We start from the raw sequence: 25,203 nt of genomic DNA on the forward strand, positions 1-25,203 counted from the left end.
TAAGGTTGGACTTCACATGGTTTATAAAGTTGGGATCACTACCAGTAAGGATAAGATTCAACATAAAGAACAAGAATGATAAGGGACTTACCCACTTTCTTTGTGTAGACAGTATTGTTAGAATGACACCTAGAAAAGCCAATATCTAAAAGAAAGCTATCCATTTTGGCATACCAAGCCCGAGGGGCTTGCTTGAGACCATAAAGGGATTTCTTAAGCCGACATACAAGGATGGAGTTTGTTTGTATAAAGCCAGGAGGTTGTTCCATATAGATTTCTTCATGCAAGTCCCCATTCAAGAAGGCAAATTTAACATCTATCTAATGGACTTCCCATTTGAAAGAGGCAGCAAGGGAAAGAACAAGGCAGATAGAGTTCATTTTAGCAACAGGGGAGGAGGTCTCAGTATAGTCAATGCCTTCAACATGTGAAAAACCCTTAGCAACAAGATGAGATTTATGTTTATCAACTTTTCCATCTGGTCCAAACTTGGTTCTGTAAACCCATTTGCATCTAATAAATTTTCGTCCCTTTGGAAGAGGAAGAAGGTCCCATGTATCATTTGCCAATAATTAACGATACTCTTCATTCACATTTGCGTCCCAATCCGGATGGCCTGAAGCTTCTGCAAAGGTGTCAGGGTCATAATTCGCTGAAGATTGACCCAATAAAGAAGAGGCTCTATCGAACTGAGAACGTGTACGACGCTGATCTGTAAGATCACTTGTTGCATCCCGAGTTGCGCAAACCCATTTTGGAAGCTGAGGAGCTCAATGAGGATCCCGGGAAGGTGTCATAGGGTTGTCATCCTTACTGTCATCATCTGAAGAAGAAATATTTTCAGAAGTAGAAGGGATAGAGAGAGGTGGCACATTCGCCGAACTAGACTCATAGGTCGATATATTTTCAACAAACTTTACATCTCTTCTAATGATAACATTTTGGATTTAGTTTGAAGAACTCTATATCCTTTGACATCTTTAGAATATCCAACAAAAATACATTTTTTACTCTTAGGTTCTAAGGCTTTATGTTTCTCATCTAGAATATGGGCCCATGCTTCACTTCCAAAAATACAAAAGTGACTTACATCTGGTTTAATTGAGCTCCATGCTTCTTCTGGTGTGATATTCTTTAAAACCTTGGTAGGAGTGCGATTTACTATGTAATTTGCACAGTAAATTGCTTCTGCCCAAAAAATAAGACTAAGTTCTTTAGATTGGAGCATACAGTGAACCATTTCCTTTAAGGTGTGATTCTTCCTTTCAGCTACACCATTTTGCTATGGAGTATGTGGAACATTATGTTGCAACTGAATTCCATGCTGAGTGCAAAAGTTGATGAATTTGTTGTTAACATATTCTCCGCCATTATCAGATCTTAGCTTAAGAATTTGCTATCCAGATTGTTTCTCAACAAAAGCCTTAAAGGCAAAGAACATGTTAAAGACTTCACTCTTGAGTTTTAAGAAGTATACTCAAGTGCGTCTGGAGAAATCATCAATGAAAGTTAAGAAATACTTGTAGCCAGAGAATGAAACAACTGGAAGTGGACCACATAAATCACTATGCATAAGTTGTAAAGGGGCTGAGGCATGTCAAGGACCACGTTTTTCAAAACTATCCCGATGATGTTTTTCGAGTACACATCCGAAACAAACACCATCTCTGCAAGATACCATAGGAAGACCTGTGACCATATTTTCTTTACATAGATTATGAAGGGAGCGATGGTTTAAGTGACCAAATCGCTCATGCCAAAGTTTGCTCACTTCATCATTATGAGCAACAATTACCAAGGGAAGAGTTGATGACCCAAAGTTGTTAAACTTATACAACCTTGAAGAATCATTAGCAATGCCGGAAGCTAAAATTTGTCTAGGATCTCGTAGGTCCTTAATTACAACATCACGAGGTGAAAATTCAACGGTTTTACCTTCACCTGAATGAGTTATCTGATATATTGATAGAAGGTTGTAGGATAAGGTAGGAACACATAATACATCATTAAATTGACCATTGTCTAGATGAATAGTTCCAGTCCCTACAACATTAAGAGATCTATCATCACCAACATATATAATTTTAGATATCATTTTTGGGATTCAACTGCGTTAAGTAAGTCATTCAAACGTATGACCATTTCCATGAGAGGTAGTCGTAACTGACTAATTTTGGTGTTACAATCATTTAAAGAAGAAAACATGGCTTTGTTTTTGGCCATGTGATAAGAAGCTCCAGAATCAATGAGACACTCATGAGAATGAGAAGAAGAAGATACATTTAGTGCATAACCAGATCGAGATGCTTGACAACCACATGCAAAAAGTGCTATTCCTGAAGATGAAGTTGAAGTTGAAGTTGAAGAGTGCTCCAAATGGATGTTATGCTTCTTCATTGCTGCTTCCAAGGCTTCCATCTTCTTAAAGCATTTAGATTCTAAGTGGCCATCACGATTACAAAAGTTGCAATGTCTATCAGTCTTCTTCCCTTTGTTTTTAGTTGCCTTATCATTTTGTTGAGTTGATTTTTCATTGTGAGACTGAAATTGCTTAGGACCCTTGTTTGGTTTAGGACCATTCTTTTTAGGATGCTGCTTCTTAGGATTCTTTGAACTTGGTTGCTGCTGGGCTGCTAAGGCTTTCTTAGAAGAGTTTCCAGTATTAAGAAGACCAAGATGTAAGAGTTTTTATTGCTCTCTTATTAAAGAATCACAAAAGGCATCAAAAGAGGGGGACTTGTAGTCTTGTCCTTGAGAAATAAAGGCTTCTCTAGTAGAATGGAAGGTGGAAACAAACACATAGTAGGCTGGTCCTAACTTAGTAAGAAGAGAATAGATAAGGCTACCGTCTTTTTTCTTAACCTTAACACCTTCCAAGAGAAGTTTAAGGGGCTTGAACTTGGACAAAAAATCTTCAATGGAAGAAAAATTATTAGGGTCTAACGTAAGCAACTCATTTTCGAGTTGATGGGCTCTAATCTCATTTTTAATTCCAAAAACTTTATTGAGCTGTTTCATTGCTTCAGTGGGGTTATCAACTTCTGTGATATGGAATCTAAGGTCTGGAGAAATAGACATCTCTATCAACCCATGTGCTTGATCTTGCTTATTTTCCCATTTGGCTTGCTTATCTTCATATTTAAGTTTAGACTCTTGGCGTGAGGCTATTCTATAAAGACCTTTACTTCTAAGTAAATCCACAATGTAGGATAACCATTGGAAGTAGTTGGTGCTGTCAAGAATAACTAAGCATGGACTTTCCATTTTAAAAGAAATTGAAGATGTAGATGCTGAACTAAGTGTTCCAATGGAAAGGTCTCGAAAATTTAGGCCAAATAAAAAAAACGGCTCTGAAAACGATTTCTGGATGAAGAAGTTATGGCTTTTTGAAGAAAAGTGGTTGAAGATGCTGACGAACCACGTGAATATTGGGAAGTGAATGATATTGTTATATTTAAAAAAAATTCCCCCCCCCCCCCCGCCCTTTCCAAATTTAATCTAATTAGCTCACTTTTAAAAAAAGATTACTTTATGTGACCCACTTTTATAAATAAGTGAAGGCCACTTTTACAATGGTACTTTATGAACTATTCACTAAATTGTAACTTAAATAAAAGATAAAGTGACTTCAGAATTATAAGTGACTCACTTTTTATAATGGGTGAGAACACTTTTACATAAAGTAACTTTAAAACATAAGTTACATGTGCTTTTTGAAAAAGTAACTCAAAAAAGAAAGACTTGAACCCAAGACCTCTATTCTCATAAAGTAACTTTAGACCAAGTGAGGTAGGTTAAAAGATTAGTTATTTTTGGAAAGGAGGAATGGGTTTTATTTTTTGCTCACTAAAGCTTTGCGGTGCATGCTTACTTCAAAACCCCCTTTTTGCCTACAAAACAAAAAACAACCACACAAACCAAACGAACAAGCAAAAGTATCCAAGCCTTGCAGCTTAAAGTTAGATTTGGCCGAAAACTATATATTTTTCTCAATGTTTGTGATTTTCCGAGATCACACTAAGGCGCAGCGGAAAAGAGCATATGCATGAGAAAAATCTTTTCTTTATGTTTCTGGTTTGCCTAGATGGCACAGAGTCGGGGGGCAAAGAGCATACACAGAAATGAAAGATATAGATCCGGTAATAAAAAATTTTTTGATGACTATAAACCGAAATAAACAAAGATATAAATAACTATCATTGCAAATAAAGATTGTATACCTCCAAATCTTAAAAATGAAGTACCTAGGGCTTCTGAAAACCTTTTTGCATGAAACAAAAGGGGTTCCTCACTGTAACAAATGCTCCTAACACTATAGAGCAGTCCTCTCGGCCCAAAAGCGGTCAGAAACAATAGATCTAGGAAAGGATAGTCGGATGCAGTTGTACTGGTTTCAGATTTGGATCACCAACGGATGCGGCCCTTGAATAACTCTGATACCATGTAGGAATTTACAAGGTAAGTTCCTTAGATAGAACAACAAAGAACACCTCTCACAAACAGATCATAGATCAGTACACCAGTATTCTTGATGTGGTTAAAACTCTCAAAAAGGGAAACAGTCCATGGCTTGAGCCAATGCAACCACTTCAGGCAATTTATTAATGTAAAAGAAAGAAAATTTACATAAGCTTCTCTCATGAACGGTCACCTAACAAATGACCCTCCATGCTCTTTAAATAGAGATGATGGACCAATTGGGTGTTAAGCCACAAATCAAGTGTTGGTAATACCGAGGAGAGAATGAATTGTCGAATCACTTCATGTCTAGAACATATTGTGATCGTCGGATTGTAAGTTACAAAAAGTACATACTAAAGAAACACACTTTACCTAACCATACACTAGACCAAGTTATACTTAATTATTTCTTGTGTCGGAATATCCTAACATAGCCCAGAAACTATAGAAACCTTAACGAAAGAGAGAGAGAGAGAGGCCCAAAACTTCGATCTTGATCTTCTTCTTCCTCTTCGTCCCTTTCGAGCTTCAACCTTGAGGAGATTGAACTTGCTTGAGTGAGTGTGCAAATGAGGTCCAGTTCCTTCTTATTTATAGGCTTATGAGGGGTACAAATTGCTCTCTTTAGGTTGTCTTGTCCCTTCGTGTAGGCTGACTTGATCTTTGTACCACGATGAGGCCTTGGAGGATCTTTTGACTCAAGTAAGTTTTCTTTACAATATGTAACATGCCTAAATGGGTCTTCAATACATGACAATGGCTCAATTGACTTAATGTCAAACTTAGAAGCACTCAATGGGTGCTGGACCTAAAAGTAAATTTCCCTTAAGCATGAAACCCATGCCTCAAGAATAACAATAATAAATTTATTTTTCTCTTTTCATTAAATACATAAAAATCATGATTACATTTGTCATTATGAAGACCGAACCTAGTTACATATTTCAACACTCCCTTTTAACTAGGGAGGTATTCATAATCGATACAAGGTACTTGGACATTCTCAATTTGAAGAATTCTTATAAGAAGAATCGGATTGGTAACCCATCTTTTTAGCAACATATCATCCAACATTGTCACATAACAAGGCCTTGACTAACAACTCTATCTCTCCACAAGATCATAGCATAATGCTGGCAATACCAATGATTATAGACACTTTCATCTTGACTAGGGAGGATATACCCATTCCAATGAAGGAATGTACCCATTCCTATAAAAGGATTGTAGCAAGCTTCCTCTTAGCTAAGGGACTTGCTTCCAAGCTCCCTCTTAACTAGGGACCTGTTTCCAGCAACAACTTTTTATTCATTGGTGGAGATCGTGGGACCTTCAGCTGCTTGTAGAACTCCTCCATTCGATGTCATGAATTTCATCTTCAATATTATGGAGCCTTCATCTTTGTAGGGCATCGACCATCCAACACTTTCCTTTACGAGTCATATTGGTCACGTCATCCCTCTTTTTGTCGGAAAGTGATCTTCTAGTCCCCATATGGCTTTTTCTTTATACAACTACCTCTTCCGCGTCATTTTTCCTCTAGGATCTTTCATCCAACCACATGAGTGCTTAGTTGCAGGTAACTTCTACAACTCTCTTTCAATAGCCCTATATCAACCCATCCAGATGTTATTCAAAAATCAAAATGAACATCAAATCATAGTTACCTTTAATGATGGCCTTTCATCATGACATGTCCTTGTTTGCATCAACGTCTTGCATATATATTGACACATCTCCAAAAATATATACAACGTCAAGGGTCTCTTTCTTTTTCAGACTTTATCAAGATCTTCATATCTTTCCCATGGAGATATCATAGTCAAATCTTCTAGTCCTTGGATGTTGATTGCCTTCTCCATAGTTGCATTTTTCATGATCTCTTCCTTTCTTTATTCACACATTTCCTCCCAGGAACTTCCAATCATAGTTCCTTCGACTTTGTCAACCACCTCATATTTCATATGAGGACATATTATGTTGATTTCATCTAGTCAATGTGTGAACCATGCCTTCATGCATCCTTTCATATGAGGAGATCCTTTCTTTTGATCATGCTCTTGAGGTAGAGCACTCATTCATGATATCTGCAACCATATGACATGAATCTATTTTATCAAGTACAAGCATACATACCTCATCTCTTTCTTTTGGTCATCTAGACTTCCTTCAACAACTTCCTTGATTGAAAGAACTTCAATCCCTTGACCTGCTTCACTTCTTTTGACATCATACCATCATCCCATGAATCCCATACAAGTTGGAATTCTCGGCGAGACACTTTCTTCTTCCAGAAGGTGAACCTTCTAATGAAGATTCCAACGGAGGATCTTGATCATCCTCACCCTGCAAATGTTCCTTTTTGGATGATGTATAATGAGCTTTATACTAGATGACTTTCGTTTTCAATGAGTACTACGTATGCTTCTAATGAGGTCACCAAGAGCTACATTCTTCTATAGGTGACAACCGTAGACTCCTATTTCAGCTATCTTTCATGCTTTTTTATGATCATGTCACGAGCTCTTGCTTTAAGTCATATGCTTCTATGATGCCATCTCCTAACATGATGCATCCTATCATGCTTCTAATGATTCCTACCATGATAGTTATACTTTACAACAAAAAATCTGAAACAAAAACTTGAAAAGAACTAGGTGAGGAAGACTATCTCGATCGTAGTAGAGATCTTTTACTCCCTCCTTGAATTTCTTCTTTTAAGCTTCTTCCACTTCTTCAGTGATATGGGATTCTTCCCTTCTTCTTTTGTTTCTTGAGCTTTGGACAATCTCTCTTGTAGTGCCCATATTCATGACAACCATAGCATTGAACCTTCGACATGTTCTTCTTCTTTTTCTGAGGACCAAGCTTCCCAAACTTCCCTTTTCTTCTAGCCATGGCAACAAATGCTTGAGCTTGCTCGCTTGATCCTACATCGATTTTTGCCTTCAACTTGGTTTCTTCGATTTTGCACAATGACCATAGTTCATTGAATGGAGTAGCTTCCTTCTTCCCATAGATGCTTGATGTGAAGTTGCCCCATTCCTCTGGTAGTGCATTGAGCACTATGGTAGTCATTTCCTTGTCAGATTATTTCTCCCAACTCTTGGAGTTGGTCTCTTATTTCGGACACCCTCATAAAGCATGAGGCTATTTCTTTTTTTTTTTTTTTATATCTTCATCTCGTAGAGCTTGAACTTCTTCTTTCAATGGTTCGACAATTAAACCCTTAACATGACAAACGACTTCATTTTCTATGAGGATCAAATCTATCCTCTTCTTCCATGCAAGATAGTTTCACGACCCAACCAATTTGTTGCTCTCCTTGCAATATGAAGTCATTTTGATAGATAAATATAGATATAATGATACTTGTCAAGTGAAGATACTCCTAGATGATGAAATCTTCAGCTTGATGCTTTCTTGATTATAAAAGATGTCTTCTTGGTGAAGATGTCTTCCTTCAAAAGTGATCCTTGGCTCAAAGGGGAGATCACATTGATTCCTTGATGATGATGACGATGCTTTTTCTTGCTTTTCTTCCTTCAAGACAATGCTAGTTAACCTTGTTTCACAACCTCAAATTTCTGCCCTTCTTCAGAATTTTAGCTTGATGTAGCGGTTCTACAATTTCAGCATTTTCTGCAATAACTCTAGTTCATACGTGTGGATGGAATATGGATATATTTGCCTCCCTTTGACTTCGCTTGACCTTGACTCCTCCTCTTGACAATTTGGATTCTTTGACCCAAACTTACGCTCCTTTGAGTGACTGCAATTTTCGACTTTCACTACTACAAATGATGCCCTAACCTTCACACATTTGGAGGAGAATTAGCCCAAAATTGGTCAGAAAATGCTTCGCTCTCCTTTATTCTTCCTTTGTTGGGTATTAGGTTCCTTTCTCTTCCTTGATCAAAGTCTTCTTGATGATTGATGCTCTTGATGTTTCCAAGATGATTTCTTCATACTTCGGCCCTTGAGTATCCTTCTTTGTGCTGCCCTTCCTTGATGTAGTCACCTTAGCTCTGATACCATGTTGAAAAATCTAGGGCAGCTAGATTAGGTGATTTCTCTTACTTTGATAACTGTTTGTGATGTATTTTTACTTTACTTGATTAACTTCTTCTTTCCTTTATTATTATTAGTGTTCTCTATCATCAAACAACTATCAAATCATAAAGAACAGTGAGACAATAGGACGCAAGGTATAGGCAATCAGCGAGGGCCAAAACCTTTCCAACTGAGAGGAAAACGCACTAGAATCCTTCTCGTATAGAACTTCAATTGATGAATTCCAAGACCTATGACCCTTCACCAAGACCCTCCAAGACCAAGTCATCCTTTCTTCTTGATGAGCTTTCCTTAGACAACTTCCTGCAACAAACTTCAACCTTTCAACAACTTCGACCCCAACAACAATTTCTGCAATTTTGACCTAGCAGTTTCAGCGACTTCGACCTAGCAACTGCACAACTTCCACCTTGATGCAACTTTAGCAGCTTCACAACTTCGATCTAGAGGCAACTTCACAACTTCGACCTTGCAGTTTCATAGATTTGATCTTGCAACTTCACAACTTCAATGCAACTTCATAATTTTGTCTAGCCCAGAAACTGAATAAACCTTAACGAAAGAGAGAGAGAGAGAGAGAGAGAGAGAGAGAGGCCCAAAACTTCGATCTTCATCTTCTTCTTCTTTGTCCTTTTCCAGCTTCAATCTTGAGGAGATCGAACTTGCTTTAGTGAGTGTGCAAATGAGGTCGAGTTCCTTCTTATTTATAGCCTTATGAGGGGTACAAATTGCTCTCTTTAGGTGGACTTGCCCCTTCATGTAGGCCGACTTGATCTTTGTGCCACTACGAGGTCTTGGAGGGTCTTTTGACTCTATTTGGACTCGAATAAATTTTCTTTAAAATATGTAACATGCCCAAATGGGTCTTCAATACATGGCAATGACTCAATTGACTTTATAAGAAACCTAGAAGCACTCAATGGGTGCTTGACCTAAAAATAAATTTCCCTTGAGCATGAAACCCATGCCTCAAGAATAACAATAATAAATTTATTTTTTTCTTTTCATTAAATAGATAAAAATCATGATTACATATGTCATTATGAAGACCGAACCTAGTTACATATCTCAACATGATTGAGATAGAACCTTCCTCCTATGAGGATGCAACGAAGCATCAAGGATGGAGGAATGCGTTGCAGGAAGAATACCAGTCCATAATGAAGAACAATGTATGGGAGATTATCCCTAGGCCTAGTGACAAATCGATAGTCACTTCAAAATGGATTTATAAGATAAAGCACAATGTAGATGGGAGCATAGACAAATACAAAGCAAGGTTTTTAGCAAGGGGCTTCTCACAAAAAGAAGGGATTGATTATGAGGAAACCTTTGCTCCCACAGCTAGGTATACAACAATAAGATCGCTTGTTTTGTTGATTGCTTCTATGGGTTGGAACATTCATCAAATGGATGTCAAGACAACTTTCCTGAATGGGACCATTGATGAGGAGGTCTACATTGAGTAGCCTCAGGGATTTGAAATAAATCAGAGGGAAACTCATGTCTGTAGGTTGAAGAAGGCTCTATATGGCTTAAAGCAAGCGCCAAGAGCATGGTATGCAATAATGGATGCATACCTCACGAGACTTGGTTTTATAAACAATACTACAGATTCTAACCTATATATCAGGGTGGTCTAGGATGAGCCAGTTATAATACTTTTGTATGTGGATGATCTACTAGTTACAAGAGTAGAGCATCAGATTCAGGAATGCAAGAAGCAATTAACAACAAAATTCGATATGAAGGATCTTGGGATTATACACTATTATTTGGGACTAGAAGTATGGCAAAATCCAATAGAGATATATCTTGGTTAAGGTAAGTATGTAATCAAGATGCTTCAGAAATATGGCATGATGGATTGCAATCCCATGATGACTCCTATGATTTCAAATTTGAAAAGGTTGAGGAGTTTAGAATCTAGTCCGGTAGATTCGACTTGCTACAGACAATTGATTGGGTCCTTGATGTACTTGGTGAATACCAGACCGAACATTTGTTTTGCAGTAAATGTCCTTAGTCAGTTTCAGATGGAGCCAAAACATGATCATTGGATTGCAGCTAAGCATATCCTAAGGTACTTGCGTGGGACTATACATCACTGCCTCAGGTATATTGGGAATGAAATCCAACTTACAGGATATACATATTCAGATTGGGGTGGTAGTGAGATAGACGAAAGAAGCACAACAAGAGGATACCGTTGCTTTGAGTAGTGCTGAAGATGAATATGTTGTTGCAAGCGAGGTCTGTTGGGAAGCAACTTGGCTCAGGAAGTTACTATCAGAATTGTTTGAAGGACTGCTTAACCCTGCATGGATACATTGTGATAATCATAGTTGCATAAGATTGACGAAAGACTGGGTGTTTCATGCAAAGACGAAACATATAAACAACAAGTACCAATACCTCAGAAACTTGGTACGAGATGGAGTCGTAGTGCTGCACTATCTACCTACAGATGAACAGGTAGCTGACATATTGACTAAAGTGTTACCAAACAAGAAGCTTGAGTACCTAAGAGGCAAGCTTGGTTTGGTGGATATCTCTTCCCTAGTTGAGAGGGAGTGATATCGAATAGTTTTTGTCTTTATGGGTCAGGCACTAGACTAGGACTAACAACCGTAAGTCTTAGTGAAGGCCATAAAGAAAGAATGGAGTTCAGAGGATTGGATAAGCATCTAGATTGAAACTTCTTATGGATTGGAGAATCCAGGGAAAGAAGTTGGTGACTGATACTCTTTGAGGATGAGGTAGGGCATCCAAGATAAGAGTAGTCGAAGAGGACCAATATTCTTTGAGGATCCAGGTTTGGGAATCCAAGATAAGAATAGTCCTAAAAGGACATACCTTGTGGACATTTGGATGGGGTATGTGCCTTGAGAGGTAGTGTGGCAGCTCATGTAAAGCCTCCCGGCATAATGCTCATAATTAAAGATGAGCTTGTCCAGTTAAGGCCTTCAGGGATTGTTATTGCTCAAACTAGCAGGGGACCTAAAGGGGATCTCTAAAGGGCAAATGCTAGACCAAGGACAACAAATGGAGACTTAGCCCACTCTTTATGAACTTTCACTGATGGGAGGAGGCCCAATATATTATGGAGTCACCAATGAAGGATAAATCAATAAATGGATATGGAGTGACCCAAATAATCCCTTTCCAGAAGAGGTTGAAGAATAGAGCTTGCTTGCTTTCTAAGCAAGGTACAATGTCTTCTAGGAGAAGGATGGGAGGATTTGAGGGTTAGGTTTAGGGAATATGACTTGTGAAAGAGTTTCCCAATCCCCAAAATCCTTGTTGACATTGGTATCCGAGATCGTTCTTGAAGAATTGTCTTTTCAAAGGAATGGGACCACAGGGGACCAATTGGACCCAGTCTAGGGTAGGAGGAAAGAGTTTAGAAACCAATGATGTTCTTAACCCCAAACAAGGAGGGGAAAAGGATCAAAGAAATTTTTTTCACTAAAGGGTGTTGAATTAGGCACTAGCCTTGGGGATACTAGGGCAAAGCTTGATCTTAGAGCTAGGGCTTGGCTTTTCTCACAACTCCACCGTCAGAATGGCTTCAAAATTGGAGGAGGCCTTGAGGAAACACCAACGCAGGAGAAGCTAGGAGATCGAACTTTTTGGAGGGCTACTTTGTTGGGAAAATGATGCCCTAGGTGACCCAACTTGGCTAGACCTAGGAAAAGGTGAAAAATAGTTGATTTTAGGTGACCACCTCTTGGTAGATCAGTGCCTTAGTCTTGGGAGAATGGAGTCTATGATAAATATGAATGAGGACCTTTGGTTCTTAGTCAAGGAGGCCTCAAGACTACTTCGCTAGCCTTCTAGGTCAAAGAGAAGCAATCTTGCAACTTTTATACTTTGATGTGCAAAAGGTGATGGCTTATCAAGATGAATTCATTGATAGAATTATCCCTAGGAGATTTCATTCAAATTACATGGCCCATACATTGAGAGATGCTATATAGAGACAAAATTCCACAATTTAAGCAGTAAATGCATGCAAAAATTAGCCCTAAAAATAACGAAAAACAAAGTAAAACAATAGTAGCATTAAAAGCATGTACTTACATGTAATAGAACATATCCAACCATCCACAATTTAACAATAAAGAAGCTCCAAGATAAGATAAACCAAATCCACACATCAAAATTCATCCATAAAGCTCCAATTCATCCTCCAAGAAAAAGTGCGAAATTCTCAAGAGAGAGAAGAGATCCAATCCAAAGTGATGATGAGAAAATGAACTCATCTCACTTGTATTTATAAAATAATGAGGAGTTCGAATTAGTATCCTTGGCCTACATAAGCCCCAAAAATAAAATAATGTGCTAATAATCTATCTTTTGGTGAGAAGCCCACCTAACTAGCTCACAAATGAAAGAATAAGCCTCTTAAGAGGTCATATGATGAATAATACATGTCGTAGGGCCCTCCAAGTGGCATGATGAGGTCCATAGGTGCCATAATGAATAATAGAACCCTCAAAAGTGATGGACAAGGGGTTGACCCCTTGTTCTCCAAATGATAAACCTGTGGTGCTCCAAGTGGGTGTGGGGGCACAATAATAACCTCATGGGTCTCCAAATGAGTCGAAGATGCTTGTAGATTATCTGCAAGGGCTCTAATGATGGTGTAGGTGATGCCACATCATCCTACAAGTCTTGGTTCAACGACCAAGTGTATGGTACATCTGTGGGGTTGGCTGGGCAAAGGTGAACCAGGTGTATCTTCCTTGTCCAATAGGTGAATCTCGAGCAATCTTTGAACATGCTCGGGGATCCATGGAGTACTGTTTATTGCTGTGGAGGCCCATGGCTCTCAACACACACCCTACATGTGCCAATATGCCCCTCTGGAGGATTAGGACCCCGTATAGGGAAACTAAACCCAAGACGAAACCATCTGCAATCCTACATAAGATTCAATGCATCACCTAGCCTTCCAATACAACAAGTAATTAGAGAAATCGAGTAAATTAACTTACCAACCATGGACCACACGTGGGGACTTCATAATGGCATGCCATTCCATAATGGGCTTTAAGATGTGCCAATGCCTCTTAAACTCCAAATGGGGTGAACCAAGTATCCTATTAGGTGATTTCTACTTCTAAAGGGGATAATTTGTTCAAGGTACATCCTTCAAAAGCTGGTGGCATGTGACAGATAGGTGAATGAAGTAAGGGATGAGAAGGGAAACTAGTTAAAGGGAAGTCCACACTTGGGTTTATAATGTATAAGAGGGAGCAACCGTGGTACATGAGGTGCCTCGACCTTGATTTTTCCACCCTTCTTTATATGCCTTTTGCCTTTTTATGATTTTCTTTGATTAATTGCTTGGGGCTCAAGGGGTAAGAGCATGATGCATAAGATATAGCAGTGAATACCCCCTTTTAAGGTAGGGTGGTTCATTTCCCACCAGGGTTTGGGACAATCATGGTTTCCTATATGATGAAGGAGGCTCATAGAACTTGTAGGAACCAAGGTGATGGTCATGATGATGGGGTAGAACTCATATATTGGCTTCTGCCCACATGGTAAATGTGTTTGTCCTGACCATATTTTGCATTTTGTGGTACATTTTCTTGTTGAATGTGGCCAAATATGCTTTTGCCTTTCTTTTTAGCTGCATCAACCTCTGGGGCATCATTCTAGGCCTGACTCAAGGTGCGGGCAAGGAGAAGGGGAGAGCTAGCCCTATGTGGACCCAATGGAGGAATGTGGACCCGGGTGGGAGAAATGATGAATGGGGAAGTAATGAGTGGAAAGGGGGGTAATATATGCAGATAAGGGAGCATGACCACGCAACCAAAATTAGGGTTTCCCATGACATACCATCCCTAAAGTCAAATGGTTAGTAAAAGAGATCCCATGGGACTAGAATCCAAGGTTAATATCTCAAGGGGGTCTAGGGGAAAAGAGCACAGACCTAGCCCATTATTTCCGCTGAATCCCCCATTAATCCATGCCTAGAAGTGTCCATGATAAACAAACTACAATACTCAATTACCAAATTACAAGGCATACCTTTAGGTTCAGGAGGCCCACCTTCAAACAGATGATCATGGCAGATGGGTGAGGGACCACATGACTGGCTCAGGTGGTGGAGAAATGGCACAACGAGCTAGTTGGTGGCTGCAAGGCGCTGCTGGTTGTCAGCTAAGGATCATCCTGGAGAAAAAAATTGTCCTAGGGATATCACCCACAAAATGGTGGGTAATAGGGACAATGCTGATTATGATATAAAGATGCTTGACAAAAGATGGCTTATCAATCCAACTCTTCTTATGAGAATGCTTCAAGATTGAGATTCCTTGTACCATGAATACCTCCCTAGTTAAGAGGGAGTGTTGAAAATTGTAACTAGGTTTGGTCTTCATTATGATGTAATTGTAATCATGACATTGTATATTCTTTATAAAGAAAGAAAATGAAAGAAAGAGAAATTATATTTTATTTTGGAGTATGGGTTTCATACTCAAGTTTGAGTCAAAAGCATGTTCTTTGTGCTTTTAGGTCTTCTAGGTCTTTCTAGGATAAATAATAATATTGGTCATGTGTCATAGTCCCATTTGGACTCATTGTAATGAAGAAAAATATTTATTTTATCATGTAAAAGCCATGGATAAGCCCAAGACCAAGTCAACCCATGAGCAAGGACAAGGTGACCTAACGGAGGGCTATTCGACCCTCAAGAAAGCCTATAAATAGAAGGGAGCTTGACCTCATTTGCACACTCATCTCAAACTAGTTCGATTTGCGATAACAAAGGTGAAGAAGAGTAGCTGGAGGATGAAGAAGAGAAGCATACGTCAAAGTTCGTCAAGGGTTATCTTTCTCTCTCTGTCTCGCTAGGGTTGTGAAGCTGCCAGCTACAAGAAGTTGAAATTTTGAAGTAGTTGGAGGGAGACGAAGTTGCAGTAGTAGTATCGAAGTACTGGAAGTTGTCGCTAGGAAGATCTTGCTGGGGGCTGATTTAGGTCTTGGAGGGCTTGTTGGCTTGGGTCTTTGGGTCTTGGAAGTCTCTTTTGTAAGCAGATTCTAAAGAAGAAGAGAAGAATTTTTCCGGGTTTTCCCCTTGGAGGGGTTTTTCCCTAGCTTGGAGCCTATATCATACTCTGTCTCTTTGTGATCTTCCTGTTTTTGGTAATTGCTTGATGAACAAAACTAAAGAAGTAATAAAAGAACATCTAACATCAAAAGTAATTATCAAGGTAAGGAAAATAAGTTACAATGTGCAGATTTTCCAACATGGTGACCATGTAATGTGGCCCATATAATAGTGTCGGTATGGTGGCCATGTAATGTACAGTGGTATATGTCCATTTTGTTTGTTGTTATTGAATAAGGTCCACAAGATAGTGAGCATTGAATAAATGTATTGTGGCCTCGTTAAAGATGGCTCACTAGGTAGTTTGCATTTGGTTATGATTAGGGTTTTCTAGCTAGCTATAAATAAGGATTGAGTCCTCCATATGAATAGTGTATCAGAATATTATTGTATTGGAGCTTAGCTCATTGGGGGGTTGGGGTTATCCCCTCAAAGATGCAAGTGCACATAAATTGATCTTTCCATAAAATGGTCGTTGTATGGCATTGCCTTACTCTAAGGGTTTTGGATTGAATAATGTGTTGAACATTTTTGATATTGTTTATGATCAATTTTAAGGCCTAAGGATCTCTACAGATCAGAGGTTTGAGGTAACAATGCAAATCTGGGTGTCCAATGATCCTTCATGAAATTTGGGAGCCCTTCTCTTCCAAAGATGTAGAGTGGACATGTTAATAGTAAATACAAACCATTGTATACTTCTGAGAGATGTTGCAACCATATTCTTTGACATTGTTTAGAGATGGTTAATGGCATGTTGCCTAACAGTTCCATTGCCTTGTTTTCTTGTATTATTTAGTATTTCTTTGCAGTATTTCATATCATCTATTTAGTTGCATTTAGCTTATGTTACTTTAATTCTACATTAAGCATTACAAAAAAAAGATTGATGTGCTATATTGAAATAATAAAAGATTAGTTATCTTTGGTTGCCTGGGCCCTGAACATCTGACCCCATTTACAAGTTTTGGTCTTTTTCTTATTTTTTTCTTTCTTTAATTGGGTAGGAATTTAAGCGCACAAAAGGAAACATTAATGCCATGAGGGAGCATGCTGAGCTCCTTACGTCTGTTCGTAATGACATCAGTGAGTACAAGGTGTGTATATAGGCTTGGGATGTATTAGAAATAATTGTTAATTTAAATAATTTATGCTTTTCAGACTTCATTCTCTGCATGGCATGTCTTTTGTTTTATTGAAGAAGAATTTTGTGTTTTTGGGCAACTTCATTCAGGCTTCCGGAAGTATGTCGCCTGGACCAAGTTTGCTACGAGAGAGGGCAGCCATACATGGAAGCATTTCCCAGGTAAGATTTGATTCTGTTCTCCAAAAGTTCATACAGAGGATAGTGTTGGCACTTGGTTGATTCTTTTTTCTAAGCTATATCAGTTTGATACAAGATTTTGCAGGTCTTAACCCAAAATTTACCGAAATTTCTCATGTAAAGATGGTATTCGAGGACCAAAGCAAGGAATATTATTGACACAAAAACTTGTCATTCCAATGGAACAACATATTCATTTGCACAAGTAGGGGTATAAGGTGCATCTAAAACCTTGGCAACTTGAAGAATGCTAAATTGGTAATGTTCTGGAAGATCTTTGAAGAAGATGATTGCAGGATGTAGTACACAACACTGGAACTTGTTTTCTTGTTAAACTCAACTTATTCATTTGCACAAGGTGCATCTAAAACCAGGGCAGATTGAAGAGTGCGTTGGGAATCACGATTGCCATTAGACCAAAACCCACAGGTGTTAGTTAACGATCACATTGCCAGATATAAAGATCCACGAGAGGTGGTTAGTCCATGTCGCAAAACACATGGGGAGAGTTGGTTTATCCAATGTCCAACAATCTCCCCCCCAACGTGAGCCGGGTGTGTATCGAACTCGTGACCTATGCTCTGATACCACTTGTTGGGAATCACGATTGCCATTAGACCAAAACCCGCAGGTGTTAGTCAACGATCGCATCGCCAGAGATAAGGATCCAAGAGAAGCAGTTAGTCCATGTCACAAAACACACGGGGAGCATTGGTTTATCCAATGTCCAGCAGAGTGTTGAAATTGGTAATGTTCTGGAAGATCCTTGAAAGAAATGATTGCAGGTCTTCAGTACACAATACTAGAACTTAGTTTCTTTACTCAACTTATCGATAAAGCTGCTTGTACATAAAATCCTTATTCGCGAAAAGCCTTTGCATGAGACATCTTGACAGAAAATATGAAAGTAGCACTTTGAGGTCGAATAAGATAGTGCTAGAGTAATGTTCTAATATTTTTGTGTCTTGGAAACTGCTGTCTTTTACCGTTATCTGTCTTGTACATAAACAAAATCTGGTGGATTAGATAAAGTAGGAGCAGTAGATGCTACGTTTGACGTTCACTGCTAACTATAGGCTGGGAGTAAGTACTTGTTTTTCTTTTGTTTTCCTTTAAACACAGGAGCAGAATTGATGCCTATTTCAATGGTTTGACTAAACTGATTTGGTTCCCTTTGAGCATATGCTTGTTTCTAAATCAAAGTTTAAGAAAGCTCCTGATTACTAGTCATTGAGTCTACTGGTTACTTTTTTCAGAGGAATTTCTTTTATTCATTTGATTATAACCATTTTTCTACTTCAAGAGAGTCATTGGTTGGGTGACCGGTATTGACTATATTTTTGGCTCATTTAAAATATTTTCTACCGGGAACTTACAATGAGCAATCCTATTGAGGTTGGAAGGCAATAATATGTTTAAAGTGGCCAGTTAGATCCTTGACATCATTCATGTAGTTGCACAATTATTGCACGGTATTGGTGAAACATGGCACAAAGTGCTGTACAAAATAGTAGGAATACTTGTTACAACTTGTAACTTTGCAGGGAACATATTTTGCAATGAGGAATGTTTGTGATTTAAGTTTCTAACAATGCTTGATGGAACACAGTTAGAGCAAGGGATGTTTAATCAGCATACCGGGATGCTTTATGTAGTTGGTCAAGTTCAAACTACATTGCAGAAATACTTACTGAAACAAAGAGGCCGAAAGAAAACTGAAGTTTCCAAAAGTTGAACTTTTCTGGTGATCAAGCTATGGTTATTCAGATCTTGCCCTATTGGAGGATGAGGGGATGGAAGCTATTTGAGAGGGAATATTGATTATCACATCATATTTAGATGGGTATAGCACCACCTTAAAAATATACCTTTTAATCTGTACATGTGGCTACAACACTTTCATGTACATCATTAGTTGTAATCATGGCTCAAGTTATACATTATTCTTCTATTGTATTGCTAGGTGTGGTTAGGACTACTGACGTAGTCAAATTTGATATGTAGGCTCAATCGCCCTCTTGGGGAGTGTGTCCCAACTTACGTGGTTCTTGTTACTGCAAAATCTAGCAGGCCTAGTGCAAAGCCTCACTAGGCAACTTAGGTCCTATTGCAACAAAGATATCAGCCACCATTGTCACGTCAATGGCCTCTCTCCAGCTATTTAGTGGTGGATGTTTTCCCCACAAGGGAGGCTTCCCTAAAGAAATCGTCCAAAAAGATATTCAACAAACAAGGGCTTAATGGTGATACATGGTCTAATGGTTAGGAAGGAAGAGCCTTGAGGGCCGTGGTAAGAGATACAAGCAATCGAGTACACTTTCCATCAATCCCAATGGAATAGAAAAGGGCTGCTATAAACTAGGGTTTTTATGATATGCAAGATTACAACATGGAAAAGCATATAACAGCCAAGAAATAGCCTCTAAGAGATAGATTCAACAAAGTATCAAAGGCTATCAAGGGGTAAGATAGGGAAAAGGAAACTTTTGGAGTTTTAGTGATTTAACTGGTGGATGTTTTCCCCACAAGGGAGGCTTCCCTAAAGAAATCGTCCAAAAGGATATTCAACAAACAAGGGCTTAATGGTGATACATGGTCTAATGGTTAGGAAGGAAGAGCCTTGAGGGCCGTGGTAAGAGATACAAGCAATTGAGTACACTTTCCATCAATCCCAATGGAATAGAAAAGGGCTGCTATAAACTAGGGTTTTTATGATATGCAAGATTACAACATGGAAAAGCATATAACAGCCAAGAAATAGCCTCTGAGAGATAGATTCAACAAAGTATCAAAGGCTATCAAGGGGTAAGATAGGGAAAAGGAAACTTTTGGAGTTTTAGTGATTTAACTCTCTTTAACATGCATAAAACAACAAAAAAAGTCTAGACGTCAATCCTAATTTGGGCGTAAAGATGCAATAAATGCTAGATTTTTCCTTTTCAATTTATTAAATGCAATTTTTAATCCATAGCAAATTGACATATAGATGCAAATTACCATAACATGCAAATTCAAGCCAAACCCTAACCCTAGCGACCTAGAAATTAGTAAAAGAAGTAAATTTAAGATGATCACCACAACTAGACTAGTTCTTTCTCTCAATTGGGCAAGGGAGTCTATTAGGTCTAGGTCAATAATAGAGAGCCTTGGATGAAGAGGGTGGAAGACTAAATTTCTTTCATTATAAACCCTAACGACTTCTCTATGTGGGAGATTTAAGATCAAGGGATGCATAAATCAATTTCCCTTGATGGATTCTTACAAGACAAATTTTACATACCATAAAGAATCAAGATTCATGAAAGATTTTGCACTTTTAATATGGCACAAATAGAAACCCTAATTTCAAAAATATAGCATGCAAAATGGAAGATAATACCAATAAACTTACTCAATTCTAACAAGAATCACTTCATAAATCCCAAACAAGGCTCTCCATGCAAGAATCTCCCTCCCATGGCAATTTTCTCCATTAGATATCCATCACATCCAAGGGAAAAGTACAAGAGAGATAATGCACACTTCTTAAGAGAGAGAGGAGTGAATGAATGTGTTATGATACAACAATGAAAGTGACTTCCCTCTATTTATATGAGGGCAACCAAGTCACTTTCCATAAGTTTGCTTGGAGCATTTAACTAGGCCTAAATGTCACAAGTCGACCTTAAGATAACTTTAGAACATAATAAATGCATAAAAATCTCCCACACGTAGGAATAAATGTTCTCGACCATGAAGTCATCCTCCTAGAATGGACAATCTCCATCAAGCAAGTGACAAAGGGGGTCCATGAGTGCTTCTCAATCCAAGCTAATCATCAAAGTGCATCGGTACATCTCCTCTATCATGATGTCATCATCAAGGATGCACATGTGACTCCCAAGGGCATGTAGGGAAGACATGGCAACCTCTGGGGCAAGCGTTGGCATCTATGCATGATGTGCTAAACGTCCCAAGTCATCTCAGTGATCTTCATCATCCTCTGGGCTTTGGAACAAGGCAATGTCCATCAAACAAGGTCAAGGCCAGTATGGGGGCGTCCTGGGTTCATTTGGGCACATCATCAAACAAGGCAATGCCTTGGCTTTGTGGCTCAACATTTTAGCATTTGGAGGTGTAGCAAGGGGCACTCCACCATGTGGAGATTCCTTAAAGCTCAACATTCATCTCAAGAGGGCAACGTTGGGGGTGCAAATTCATCTTTGCTCTGAAGACTAGGTAAAACATCCTCTGAATGGTGTTTGATAGGTGTCAAGCCGTCCTTCAAATGATATTTGTTGCATGATTAATGAACCAACTGAAACATACCCTCAAGATTGAGTGACATCAACATCATTAGGGACAAAAACTAGTAACGTATCAAAGTGGACCATATTTAATGTTTAGGGGCACAAAAATGGTTCCCACAACCTTGCCTTCCATTGTCTTTCTAGCTTAGGATTTGTAAGCAAGTTACTACGTTTATGTTAGGGATGATTATGCCATTAGCCCTAGTAGTTGCTTCCAACCCCTAAGGGGAAGTACATTTCACAGGTAGGCCCATCAATGCATAGGTGCATGTGATAAAGGTGGTGATGGAATGGGGCGAGACTTCAAGGAAGATGGTGATAGCCATGGTACTAGTTGAAGGAGGTTCGACGTCTCTAAGTAATCTAATAAGAAGAGGGAGCATCCGTGGAGGAATGAGTTACCCCTTTCCTCGGCCTGCTTTTTCCATTTCTCTAGTGCGCCTTTTATTTTAATGATTATCTTTCATTATTGCTTAGCTTAGGAGGCCCAACTTGCTTTATGCTTTTTCGATACCCCTTAGGGATGTAACAATTTTTGGCTCATTGAGGTTGAGACATTTAAGAGTTCCTTTCAAATAGAGAATGACATGTTGGGGAACTAGGTGATGGCTAATGAGGGGGTAGAGCTCATGCTAGCCTTCTGCTCAGATGCTTACTATGTCCCAACCATATTTTGGATTTTTCCTTTTTCTTTATTTGTGGCTTCATATGCTTTTAGCTTTCTTTCAATTGCATCAACCTCTCAGGGAAAATTTACGGGCCTTGAATTAGAGTTGAGGATGTAAGGTGCTAGTGCCAATGACAAATGACAATCGACCCAACGAATGGATGTGGATAATAAGGGAAACATGGAAGGTGACAAGTATGGATTACCTTGGGCATGCTACTTCAATCAGTGGCTCCTATTAGTGCCCCTCTTGAAGGACGAACCTCATGGAAGGTCACATAGAACTAAGGGCAAATGATATCCTCCCAGGTGAAGCATGGGAACAAGGGTACAATCAAGAGCAGTCAATCATCGAACTTGGCCTATGATCCATATTAGTATGCCTCAAAACATCTAATGAAAGCATATGATTACATAAATGTTGAAATTTGGGGTAACTATTGGGTGAATTTCCCCAAGAGAAACCCATCTTGCCCCAAAGAGAATTTAATTTGGGTAAAGGAAATTAGCAATTGGCTCTCCTCTTATTATTATTTAATGTCACAAATTTACTTGGGCAAGTAATCTTCAAAACATGTGGAAAATATATTTAAATGTTTTCAAAAGCAAATTTGAATTAATGTTTCCCTCAACACAAAATACATGTCGGCCTACCCCAAAGGTTGTGACCTTTTGTATATGGAAACAACTGTAAATTGGCATCTCCCTCTTTAATTTGGGGCATTCAATTCAGACATTTGTTGAGGCATCTATCTGCAGCCTATTTGTGGCTACCATTTGCGGCCTATTGGAGCATCCAAATGCAAGACGAGTTTCTTGTAAGACAGCACAGGGATAGGAAGGCTTGTTGGAGGAGGTTAGCATAGTATTTGAAGGGTTGTTTGGTCATGAAAAGAGCAGTCCTATAGCTGCCACAGGGTGCCCTAACCAGGGCTGAAATATCAGAGTATAGTGCTCAGGTTGAAGTATCTTTCATGATGTCCTAAGGTATGTTGATCTCTCATTCAAGTTTGAAGTTCTTCCTATATTGATTAGGTCCAGTTTGCACAAAGGTTGTATGGCAGTACAAGGGCTAGTTAGAAGAGCTTGTGAATGACAATAATGTATGACAATGACCTGATGACAAAAGACAATGACCTTAAGACTATGTTGCATGGAAGTGTTATTACAACAATTATGGCTGTGATATGTGTTCTTATTGACAATGAATATTGTGCTTACAACAATAATGAAAGCTAGAGTTATTTGTGCTTGTGACAATGATGAATGATAATGGTACTTGTGTATATGACATTGATGTGTATGACAACAGTGCCCCTATGACCATAATGTACATGACTATGTTGTTTGAGCAGTGGCTCTTGTTCTTATATTAGTAATATATGGCAGTGTATTTATGACAGAGATGTGTGGTAGTGTTCTAATGGCAATGTCCTTATAACTAAGTTGTGTGGCAGTATCCCTGCATGGCAAAACCTCTATGACAGTGACAGTGAAGTGCTCTATGACAGTGACAATGATGTATGCAGTATGATAGTGATAGTGATGTATGTTGTGCTCTTATGACTATGGTGTGTGGCAGTGTCCTTATGACAATGATATCAGGAATACTTGACAGATACATGTGTTACTTGTGACAGTGATATGGAGGCTTGTGTATGCCTCTTTAATATACTTGTCTGCTACCATCTCAAAAGGATCTTGTAGAATCCTGGATTGGCTTAATGTATTGGATGTTGAAAGATGTGTCTCATACTTATTGCACTTTGTATCTCAACTGAACATTTGATGAATATCTAAGAAGAAGAATTTGGCTGGGTTTTGCCCCTTGTGGGCTTTTACCTTGGTCTTTGACCTAAATCCTGGTGTCTTTATTGTGTATGCTTTTCTTTTATTGTTCCTTTCTATTTTGCTGCATTGTTGATGTTATTGTTCTCTCTACATAATTGTTAATGGTGATATGATATTATGGGGTGAATGTAATGTGTAAATTGTTGAAAAGGTTTAAAAATGCAATTATCTACAACAAAGAACAATTTAGCCCTAAAAATTAACATGGGATCAGAGTTGGGTTGAAGAAAAGTCATTAAGATCACCCCCGTGTAGACACCTATGATGGATTTCATGATCAAGCAGAGTAAAAGAGATGAAGATGTTGGAGACCTAAAAGAATGCTAGGGTTTGAAGGAAACCCTAGAGAGCTCTTGTTCTTACAGATAAAGGTTAGGGTTTGAGAGAAAACCCCAGGAGTGGCCTTGGATATTGAAAAGGCCTAGGTTCTATAACATCGGAATCATAGTATAATTCATAATTTCTTTATGAGATGATTGTTGATTTTTGGTAGCATCGGATGTGCTCTAACTCTCAAATTTTGCAGGGACGCTTGGGCCAATGTATTCCAAAGAACCCATAAAGCATTTTGGGAAATTCCACTCAAAGACAGTTTTATTGAAATAATTAATTATTTTTAATGGGTCCCTAAGTCTAAACTTAAGAAATTAAAATAATTAATGGGTATTAATCTAACTATGGTTGTAACTTCTATAAGAAGACGATGATCAAGCATAAATGATCTTTAGCCATTGATTAGCTTCTAATTTGGGCTGTTGAATGTCAATGGGAAGATTATTTAAGGAGGCTTGAGGGTCATTTGGAAAACAGATCAAGAGATCGAATTTCTGAAGTGAGAAGTTCTCAGGAGGAAATTCTGATCGAGTAGATTCTTGCAGTTGAGTGGTAGGGATAGCATCCATAGAGAAAGAGATTTTCTCAGCTGGAGAATCATCAGCAGAGAGAGGCAGAGAGTGATCTAGCAGCTCTCATGCAGAGGCTGACGTAGGGCCACAGAGAGGCAATGCAGAGGGTGAGAGAGAGTCAGAAATTTTACAGCAGAGTCAGTTTTCAGAAGCCGGGAGCCGGGAGGCTGAGAACAGTGACTCCATGAAACAAATCGATTAGTTGACTGGGTGATGCAGTGCCTAGAGGGGTGACGTAGGGACTGTGTGAGGACTGCGCAGAGGAAGCGCAGGGCCTGCCAGAGGCACCTCATCCAGTGATTGGATCAGCCAAGATTTTTCTCAGTGATTGTGTGAGGTAATCTCACAAATCTTTCTGCCAATATTTCTCTTTATGTAATTGAATAACCCTTGAGCTATTCAGAGATGTATTTAGAATTTGCTACTGCTTAATAATAATAAACCCTCAGATCTGCGGCATCCGTTTTCCCACATTGGGTTTTTCCAGGGACATTTGTCCAAAAATA

General features: G+C 38.8%; 1 protein-coding gene across 2 annotated transcripts in view; it reads left to right on the forward strand.

Moving 5' to 3' along the window:
- Positions 1–25,203, forward strand: part of LOC149263760 (Golgi SNAP receptor complex member 1-2-like) — a 256,875-nt gene that overhangs the window by 152,944 nt on the left and 78,728 nt on the right. For both annotated transcript variants that reach the window (XM_089426672.1, XM_089426668.1), the window contains exons 3-4: positions 16,669–16,758; positions 16,896–16,967. In XM_089426672.1, coding sequence (XP_089282798.1) covers positions 16,669–16,758; positions 16,896–16,967 — 162 coding nt within the window. The remainder of the gene's footprint in view (positions 1–16,668; positions 16,759–16,895; positions 16,968–25,203) is intronic.

The sequence above is a fragment of the Pinus tabuliformis genome, chromosome 6 (genome assembly GCF_031772625.1).
Source record: "Pinus tabuliformis cultivar Carrire ecotype Pingquan chromosome 6, CPIR1, whole genome shotgun sequence".
In the NCBI taxonomy this organism is placed as follows: Eukaryota; Viridiplantae; Streptophyta; class Pinopsida; order Pinales; family Pinaceae; genus Pinus; species Pinus tabuliformis.